At 43.7% G+C, this 10,253-nt stretch overlaps 1 protein-coding gene across 1 annotated transcript; it reads left to right on the forward strand.

Annotated features, from left to right (window-relative positions):
- The first annotated feature begins 772 nt into the window (after nt 1–772).
- SARC_05879 (hypothetical protein) lies at nt 773–8,755 on the forward strand. The gene is made up of 10 exons (XM_014300242.1): nt 773–1,044; nt 2,215–2,356; nt 3,470–3,562; nt 3,994–4,105; nt 5,339–5,456; nt 5,931–6,051; nt 6,278–6,485; nt 6,642–6,893; nt 7,593–7,818; nt 8,457–8,755. Exons 1-10 carry the CDS (start codon nt 960–962, stop codon nt 8,690–8,692), a joined length of 1,593 nt encoding a protein of 530 aa, XP_014155717.1. The 5' UTR covers nt 773–959; the 3' UTR covers nt 8,693–8,755.
- The last annotated feature ends 1,498 nt before the right edge of the window (nt 8,756–10,253 follow it).

Here is a 10,253-nt window from a genome sequence, read left to right on the forward strand (position 1 = left end):
GCGTATGTGTGTGTGTGTGCGCGCGTGTGTGTGTTTTATATCCACACATATATATGAAAACATTGTGAGAATACTTCCTGCAGCCAGGCGCAACATCAATCACTCCAACAGACGGAATCGCACGTGACAGATTTTTCAAGAGCTTATATAGGCACATACCTCGCAAACATCGGAAGCGCAGGCCTGGGGCTCAATACATTATTTGCTGAATATTTTGACTTCGCTATATACGTAGGTGTAAGAAGTAAGGTTCGTCTGTGTATAGTGTCCCTGGTGAGTCGCCTCAAAGCACCGAGCGCTACGGAGAACGACATGATTATTGTTTTGTGGGGTTCCTTTTTGTATCTCTTTTTAGGAAAAATATATTCACAGTCATGGCCCTCTGGCTCTGGATATTTTTTTCAGATAGAATGCTGTACTCTTAAGTAAATAGTCTAGTATGCAGTATGACCACTATCCACTATCCAGAGATGAGAGAGGTCAGGATTAACGAGACACAGGGACCTGTCTCAAGCCACCAGCGGCCAGAGACCACTGACCAGTGGCAGAGAGTGCCAAGGTAATTTGTGTGAATTTTCTGAAGAAAATTGATTGGGATAAAATTGATGACACACATGACGCGGAGTAGAGGAAATGGAAAAGAGCAAAGAGCGAAATTTAATACATATTGTAATTTGTGTACATATGTATTTTGTATTGACTTGTGTATGGCTGTGTGCATTTTATTATGTATGGCCTCTCACACTCTTTGTATGGGTCTAAGTATGGAAGGATGGGTCTAAGTATGGAAGGATGATGTATATGTATGAACAATCCACACACTGTTGTAAGCATACACGTACAGGTCGCAATTAGCCCACGAGTGGTGTGACAGGTGTATCACACACGCTGCAAATAGACTAATCGACTGTTGATCGATATATTTGTCTACCGACTGTAATTAGTACATACTATCCAGAATGGGGAAGACAGCGAAGAAAGCTGCCAAGCGTCGTCAGCAAATGGCTGAAATGGAGAGAACTGCCAACAAACGTGCGAAAACAAGTATGTGTGTGCGTGTGTATGTGATTCATATATATACATGGTCGAAATTGATGGGAATGATGTGTATTGGTTTATAGCTGATTTAAAACAAGTATATGTAGGTGAGCTTTATATACTCAACGGATCGGAAAGTATGTGTATGTGAGCTTATATACTCAATGGATCGGAAGCTGCTGAGAGAAAGACTAATGGGATAGGCTGTCACAGTTGGTTTGATCGTGCATGTGTCAGATGATAGCAGGTGATAGTATCCTTTCTTATTACTGTATGCCGGTGCGTGTGCATCTGTATCTGTATACGAACTGACAGCCGTACCCCTAGTACATTATATCCACGCGAGTGGTTGTTTCTGTAGCCGCCATTCAGAGTTGAACATCTGATGGTCGACGCATATGTATGAGTATCCACTTCTATCTAGGAGGGACTACGATGTACATTCTAGGAATCTGCACAGTTATACAACAGATATAGCCAGAACTAGAAGTATGTCTTGTAATTCCGCATGTCGTATTGTACTGCTGGGGGCTTTTTCGGACCAGTCCGTCGGAATATCTAACGTACAACGCTCAGTGTACGTTTGAACACAAGACATGTCGCTAAAGTCCTGGTTATTCAGTGTGAGGCGTTGTCATGGCGCTGACTCTTTCTACTTCCTGTGTCAACGCCTCTTGTTGATCTGGCTGTCAGCGTAGTATGCGCTCTCCATGGCGTGTAGATCATAAGTTGGTCCGCGCAAGTTATTCATGTAGAACTGCAAGGCACCACATACGGGTGTGCTATACCACGTCGGCCGTCGCGGATATTACAGCCTGCGACTTTGACTGTCCCATTCACATCCTTACTGTGTGGAATTATAGGAATTCTTCTGTGGAAGTATAGCAAGTCTTATGTGGAAGTATGATAAGTCTTCCTATATGGTGTGCTTATAGTGACGCATGGCGCCATGTCAGTGGTCGTACTTCATCTATCTGGTGTACGTAGGCATTAGCTGCATTGTATGCCTCAGTCACGTGTCACCCGTTTATACAACACTCTTTCATCTTATCCTCGTCTCCTTTCCTCTGTAATCTCGGCTATCATCCGATATTAATTCAAATCCACACATATTACGGTGTGAGGTACACAGCCGATGCTTATTCAAATGACCTGACTGATATACATTCCACCCAGATCATGCCTCAGAGATAGAAACCAAGGCAGCCGCCTCTCATACTGTGCCTATGGCGCAGGAGGACGACTACGATGGATTCCCCATCAGTCGAGAAGACCTCCAGAGCACCTTACGTACCTTGGAACTGCTCGTAACGGACAGGTGTGTGTGTCGCACCCTTTCTCGGAATAGTGTAGGCTAGTTTATACGAGCAAAGCTGCTTGACTACACTCTCACTGTGGAAACTACACTCACTGGGGACGAAGGTCATTGCATGGGTGTATTGCACGGGTGTACACATTCATATAGAACATGCGTACATGGCTTGCAACGTGTGCTGAGCGCCCGTCATTTATGTTTGAACGGCATGTCAACCATCCAAAAGCAAGGACACTGCGTGTACGGTTGGTATAGGCAGTACAAAACGCATTCATCGTAACGGGCTGCTACACGCAGCAACTGTACGGGTCCTTGGGTCTTTTCTCGTACGCAATGGCGCTGTGAGATATACAATTTATACATGCAATTAAGCTTTCCATATGCAGTAGCGTTGTCAGATATTCTATTTATATTTGCAATTAAGGTTTTTATATGCAGTAGCGTTGTCAGATATTCTATTTATATTTACAATTGAGGTTTTCATATGCAGTAGCGTTGTCAGATATTCTATTTATATTTACAATTGAGGTTTTCATATGCAGTAGCGTTGTCAGATATTCTATTTATATTTGCAATTAAGGTTTTCATATGCAGTAGCGTTGTGAGATATTCTATATATATTTGCAAATGAGGTTTTTATATGCAGTAGCGTTGTGAGATATTCTATCTATATATGCAATTAAGGTTTTAGCGTTGTGAGATATTCTATCTCTATATGCAATTAAGGTTTTCATGTGCAATAGCGTTGTGAGATATTCTATTTACATTTGCAATTCAATTTTTTCATATGCAGTGTTTCTACGTGTTCAGACCATCGGGGTGTTTGACCCACAATACAGTCAAACACGGTAGTGTGCAATTATTGAAGAGTGTGCCAGTCTCCCCTCTATGGCGAATGAACCGAGAATTAGGATCGATTGTTTCGAACCAAGTATCCGCCGGTTTGCGTTATGCCGGGCTTAGTCACAGCAGTGACGATGGCAAATCTGTGCCTATTTCTGTTTGGCCATAGTATGTCTATCTGTTTAACCACAGCATGTCTATCTAGACCACTATAACTAGTATCCATACGATTCATTCTCATCCCTCACTTTCCTGCGTGCCACTACTTCTCAGAGCCCTATTCGGTTCCGAACGTTTGCGTCCGCTGCGCAAACTGCTCCATCCGCTGACTGAGTACTACCAGTCTAAGGCTGGTGCCTCTAACAGGTGTGTATGGGCAGATCAGCCGGTTACTGTGCATGAGTAGTCCAGTCGGTTACACATGTGTGGTGTGAGTGTGCGTGCGTCGCCTGTGCCGTGTTTGTTGTTATTTGTTATTTGTTATTTTTTTATTTGTTAGGCGTTAGTTGTTATTTGTTTAGTTGTTATCCCCATCTGAACACATTGGTGTGGTGTAGATGTCCAGGAGGTATCAACACGGTAGGGCTACATATGGGCTCGCTGCGGTCGTGGTACACATAGTATACGTACGTTCAATGGTACGCTTAGTCAGCGATGATGAATACATTCGAGATGAGGGACTCAGGGGAACGGCTAGTTTTTACCAAAACTCTATTGCCTATTATATAGACACTCTCCTCATTTGTATGGCCACCCGGGAGGAGAGACTCACTCACTCCTTGTACCCGTTTGTGCAGTGCGTTTAAACGTATATCCGATGCTCTTAAGGAGGAGAAGTGGACCGATGCTCTGCTTCTGCTGGAGGGTTTGCGAGGTAGCGGCCACGCCGTTAAACTTGGGACAGTGCAGGTATAGTCATTACACACCATTTACGTTAAACTTGAAGCAGTGTTGGTATAGTACTTGCAACCCATTACCGTTAAACATGGAACGGTATAGATGTAGCACTTATATGCCATACACACACATCTACCAGTTTTCCCCATTGAACTTCGGATGGGGACAGTAGAGTGGTCGTCATCCCTCGATCTGTTCATTCATGTCTTTTGTTGTTTGTTGTTTGTTTACAGACACTAATAACCCCGTGAATTCTTCCTTGTCAATACTTACGCCTGTTAGCGGTCGGATAGTTCCTGCTGGAACAATCGCATGTTTCCTCATGCGGTTTGACTTGTGAATGTTTGGCTTGTAAATGTTTGGCTTATAATTGTTTGACTTGTAAATGTTTGGCTTGTAAATGTTTGACTTGTAAACTTCTGGCTTGTAAATGTTTGGCCTGTAAATGTTTGGCTTGTAAATGTTTGGCTTTGAAATGTTTGGTTTGTAAATGTTTAGCTTGTAAATGTTTGACTTGTAAACTTCTGGCTTGTAAATGTTTGGCTTGTAAATGTTTGGTTTGTAAATGTTTGGCTTTGAAATGTTTGGTTTGTAAATGTTTGGCTTTGAAATGTTTGGCTTTTAAATGTTTGGTTTGTAAATGTTTGGCTTTTAAATGTTTGGCTTGTAAATGAGCTTTTGAATGTTTGGCTTGTAAACGTTTGGTTTTAAATTGTTTGGCTTGTAAACGTTTGGCTTTAGCTTTGGCTTTGCCAAAATCTCTGCACAGCAAATTCGGATCACGGCAGATGCGGTTAATATTTTTGCAATTTCTATGTTACTGACGTATAAATAGAAGCTGTATGTGGATCTTCGGCGTTTTTTTAAATTCGTCTTGGAATTGGGAAGTGTGCTACCGAATTCTTTTTTTTTGTACCGGTATTGTCGTTGCGGGCTCGGTTTTTTCTATCGTTTCATGCAGAACGGTACACCTGTCTGTGTAAGAATCAGGCACATCCTGAGCGCGTGTACTTATGATTTCTTTCTATGGAGAAGCTCTTGTTAACAAGTACGGGATGTCTTTGTTTTGTATCGCTTTCTGGCACATGGATCTGTACGCGATAGCTTTCGAATATACACTCTTAGACTCACATGTACGAGCACGTGTCAGTATTTTTATCACTTAAACTTAATACATAGCCTGCGATAGGTATAAGAAACAGTGCTGTACTGATCTCCTGCTTTGCTTGTGTGTTATATGCACAGAGGTGGGTGCGTGACGCACTGATTGTGTGTCCAAAGCTCACAGATGCAACCACAGTGAAGGTTCTGGATGCCATTCTCCGAGTAGCGAACGCTGAATGGGATAAGGTTCGACCCGATGGTACGTCTGTTGTTATAATTCCGATACTTCATTTGATGATACTATGCAAATATAGACATCGTTAGCCTTACGTTTGTGGTTCTATCTGTACCTCTGTGCACTCATATGTATAAACCTATACATAAATCTACGGGTTTGAGTGTTTGTGTACATGTTTAGATATTGTGCCAACTGCTTGTTAAATGTTTCTATCTTATTGGTCTGGGGGATGCAAAGTGGGACTCTATTTTGGGTGTAAATAAGCCCTTCTGCTTGCTGCAAGGTGTATGTCTGCGCTCGAAGTTGACTCTTGAAGCCTGTGACAATAGAATCCACGAGGCTATATCTATAATCGTGCTGCATATGAAAAATATACATATGCAATGTAATGCGTATGTGTCTGTGTCTTTGTGTCTGTTTGCGTTTTCTCAATACATTACACCAACGTGTATATATACTTATATTTTACTCGATATTTCGATACACACTGTTCAGATAAAGAAGTGGCAGTAGGGACTGTCATCCGACACCCATCCTGGGTTCCCACAGACAAGCCTGCGCAGAAACCCACCGTCACACCGGCCGAGTATTTGGCTACCCCTACACACACCCGAAGGTTAGTAACTGTACTCCATTCCTGAGTGTGCACATCAGTTGTGTGCATATTTATGCTGTATATACGGTTGCTGTGGTGGTAGTTGAGGTGTTGGTAGTAGTATCCTTGCTTCCCGGAGAATGATCCCCGCGTTTTATTAGGTTGAATCAGGAGGCAGTTTCACATCCCACGCATTGTTTTGTAATCCCAACCAACCCCATGCATTGTTTTACAATTCTTTGAACAGCCCTTCCCCCACCGTTACCGAGCCAATCACGGCCGCAAATGAACACTCGGCTGAATCCACTGCTGAGACCACATCACCATCAAACGCCAAGAAGTGGCAACCCTCTGTGGTTGCGTTTGAGAAGGCGGCTGAGCGTCGACCCCCTAATCGGTACGATCTCAGGATATGGCAGGATGCGGCTAAGCTACACTGGGATGCCACACCACCGGTAAGTGACAGTGCGAGGGAAACTGCTGAGTGCACGACGAATGCGCGCAGATGATTGGATATACCCTTGAAGCGGGGCCCAATGTGGGCTATTTAAAGGCCTAGTTGAGGCTCAACTGTAGTGTAGTACTAACACGCTTACCATCTACCTACACAGTGCACCACGAGACACAACGTGGAGTTTGTGGACAAAGCCTTCTTATTGGACAGCGTGCTGTCGCCCAATGAGTGTGCGCAGATACTCAGCCTGACTCACAACATGGGATACGATCCCGACGAGCCGATTGGTGGGAGTCAGAGTTTAGAAGACGGTGTAGCACGTGAAGGGAGGGCGCAGGCGTGTGTGTGGCTGGCGGGACGGGATGTGGTGGAGACCATATTCGATCGAGTGAAGGGTCTGGTGGATGAGGTGAGTTGGGTGTTCCCCTTCATGTTCCCCTTGATAGTTGATGTGCGTGAGCGGGCGTGTATGTGTAGCGTATGAGTGTATATATGCATGTTTGTGTAGTGTATGAATGTATATATGCATATATGTGTAGTGTATGAGTGTATATTTACATGTATGCGTAGTGGAGACCATATTCGATCGAGTGAAGGGTCTGGTGGATGAGGTGAGTTGGGTGTTCCCCTTCATGTTCCCCTTGATAGTTGATGTGCGTGAGCGGGCGTGTATGTGTAGTGTATGAATGTGTATATGCATGTATGTGTAGTGTATGAATGTATATATGCATGTGTGTGTAGTGTATGAATGTAAATATGCATGTATTTGTAGTGTATCAATGTGGCATGTATGTGTAGTGTATCAATGTATATATGCATGTATGAATGTATATATGTATGCGTGTGGGGTAGCGGATGTGGCCTGGTTCTATGTCTGGCCCTGATGAATTGGGAGAGAATGAGTGGGCTCGGGTGGGCTGGGCTGGTGGCATCGCGGTGTTTCGGAGACCGGTCCTATTCTAGTGAAGGAGGTCAGGGTTTATGCATTTTCCCCGGGGGACAAGGTGTATATGCTTTTGCGTCGATTGCATCAGTACTGTTCCTGATGTAATCTGTTGTGGTCTTTATTCGTCACTGAATATTGTTAACGCGTTCGTTTGTTGTACAGTCTATTGGCGAGTGCAAAGTGTCGGGCATCAACGCGAGATTCAGATGCTACAGATACGTCCCGGGGAATCTGTACGGACCACATGTCGACGGTGCCTGGCCGGGTAGTGGGATTGTGGATGGCGAGTACCAGTACGACGCATTCGGCAACCAATGGTCGAAGATGACGTTTCTGATATATTTGAACGACGACTTTGAAGGAGGAGATACAACCTTCTACCTACCTGGTATGTTTGGCCTGGCGAATGATTAGCTACCACCGATGTGCGCTTGTTATGTGTATGTGTAGGTATACATAGAGCGTACCTACATATATGACTATCGTATGGAATCAGTTCTTCGTATGAGCGCGAATAGGTGATCAATCCAAATCGACCTTTGTCCTGCTTAAATACAGTTTACAGGTCCCACTTGCAGTGTAGATATAGTGTGGGTCCGCACTGGATGCGAGTTGATGGTTGTACTTTACCTACAACACTAGCCTATAATTGGTATCACTCCTCGTATGCAATGTCCAAGCTTGCCATTCCAATCGCACCCGCTGATGTATGGAACTATTTAATCAGACCCCATCGCTTTCATTGTATACTAATCTCAAATCAGTCTACTGCTCTGAAGTTCGGTACTTGAAACAGCTTAGTCACGCGTAGTATGCGTCCGCGCATTGCCAGTGCGTTGGTATTCTTACACTTGGCTGATTGTTCATCGTAGACGAGACACATCTGACACCTGCCACTGCTTATAAATTCCATTCGCTATACCTAAACACACACCAGTCTTCGTACCTCGACGCAAGCATCCATGCGTGTACACAATCAATTCATCCCAAGTCGACTCATGCATGCGCAATCACCTTGCTGCGCAGGTCCGGTACTGGGCAGTTTAGACGCACGCGGAGTGGCCCCGCGCACGGGCAGTGTGTTAGTGTTCCCCCACGGTGATACATCCGACAGTCTGGTACACGAGGGTAGCTCTGTGTTCACAGGTAACAAGTTTGTCATCCGCACGGATCTGCTGTATACTATGGCCGCCAAGAATACTAGTATGCACAACAAGCACATGAAACATAACGATGAAGAGCTCAAGCGGATGCGGAGGTAGATATGGGAGGGGTCTGTTGGTGACCTGGAATTTTGGGGAGGGGTCTGTTGGTGACCTGGAATTTTGGGGAGGGGTCTGTTGGTGACCTGGAATTTTGGGGAGGGGTCTGTTGGTGACTTGGATATTTGGGAAGGGACTGTTGGTGTCCTGGAGTATTCGGGAGAGGTTTGTTGGTGACCTAAAATTTTCGGAAAGGGACCGTCGGTGACCTGGAATCTCGATTTTACTTGACGGTATTATAAAGTATTGATGTGGGCCTTGATCACAACAAACCCTAACTTTTAGGTTGATGGTGGATGCGTATTAAACGCGTACTGGTCTTTGGCGAGGCGTGGCTAGTTAGTATCAAGATCCCTATCCTATTGGTGCCTGTCCGTGCTGATTGTCGTGGCGTCGGCATGCAACAGGCTTATGGTACATATGTTAAGTATGGCAATATGACAATACATCAGGAATATGGTGCATAGGTTAAGTAGGTCCACATGACAATACAACAGGCATAGGATACATAGGCTAAGTATGGTAACATGACAACAGAACAGGTATATGGAACATAGAACATGACACCACAGCAGGTATATGGAACATATGCTAAGTATGGCAACATGACAACACAACAGGCGCATGATACATAGGCTAAGTATGCCAACATGACAACAGAACAGGTATATGAAACATAGGATAAATATGGCAAACATGTCAACACAACAGGTATATGGTACATAGGTTAAGTACGGCAACATGACCGCACACAAATGTGCATTCAGATCTACACTGCTTGGGAAACATGTTCCGAGCCCGGACAATAAATAGATATACCATAAAATCCCTAAAACCTATCTGTATCTGCATCTCGTGCCTACTGCTTTGTCCGCCAACATGCTAATTTGGGCACATGAGTGACAACTCCATGCGATTTGCACAGAGATATGCAGTGGGCTGATAAAGTGGGTTGCGAAGTATATGAGGTAACGCTTATGGTATAATTTGTGCTGTAATATGGGGCATTGATGCACTTTCAATGAAGCAGGTATTAAAGCAGAGCATTTCAGATACTTTCATCTTTACTTTACAGAGCTCGTGATGAATATGTACAGCATAGATGGGTCCAGATCGATCCACGTAAGGTACTCGTATTTGACCTCAAAGTCTGGAATGGTACTATATATAGTGCTCACCCCCCACAAATGTACACACAACCAATAATCCTCTTCGCAACCTATATATTGCACCATAAGACACCTACATTCAATTATCTATGTGTCAATACAATCATTGCATTGAAGAAGAGAAAAAAAATACACCATATATGTACAAGTATATGTATATGTGTATGTATATGTATATATATAGGTAAACATATATGTAAATGTAAATGTATATGTATATGCATACGTACATATATATATATATATATATGTGTGTGTGTGTGTATGTATAAATATATATATATATGTGTGTGTGTGTGTGTGTGTGCGTGTGCGTGTGTGTGTGTTTGTGTGTGTGTGTGTGTGTGTGTATGTGTGTGTGTGTATGTATGTATGTATGTATATATGTATGG

Source organism: Sphaeroforma arctica, assembly GCF_001186125.1.
Source record: "Sphaeroforma arctica JP610 unplaced genomic scaffold supercont1.396, whole genome shotgun sequence".
In the NCBI taxonomy this organism is placed as follows: Eukaryota; class Ichthyosporea; order Ichthyophonida; genus Sphaeroforma; species Sphaeroforma arctica.

Excerpts from the sequence above, each read along its gene's own strand:
- SARC_05879 (XM_014300242.1), top strand. The coding sequence starts at position 960 with ATGGGGAAGACAGCGAAGAAAGCTGCCAAGCGTCGTCAGCAAATGGCT. Across the intron at positions 3,563-3,993 it reads AAGGCTGGTGCCTCTAACAG|TGCGTTTAAACGTATATCCG; the intron begins GTGTGTATGGGC and ends CCGTTTGTGCAG. Across the intron at positions 7,819-8,456 it reads TACAACCTTCTACCTACCTG|GTCCGGTACTGGGCAGTTTA; the intron begins GTATGTTTGGCC and ends CTTGCTGCGCAG.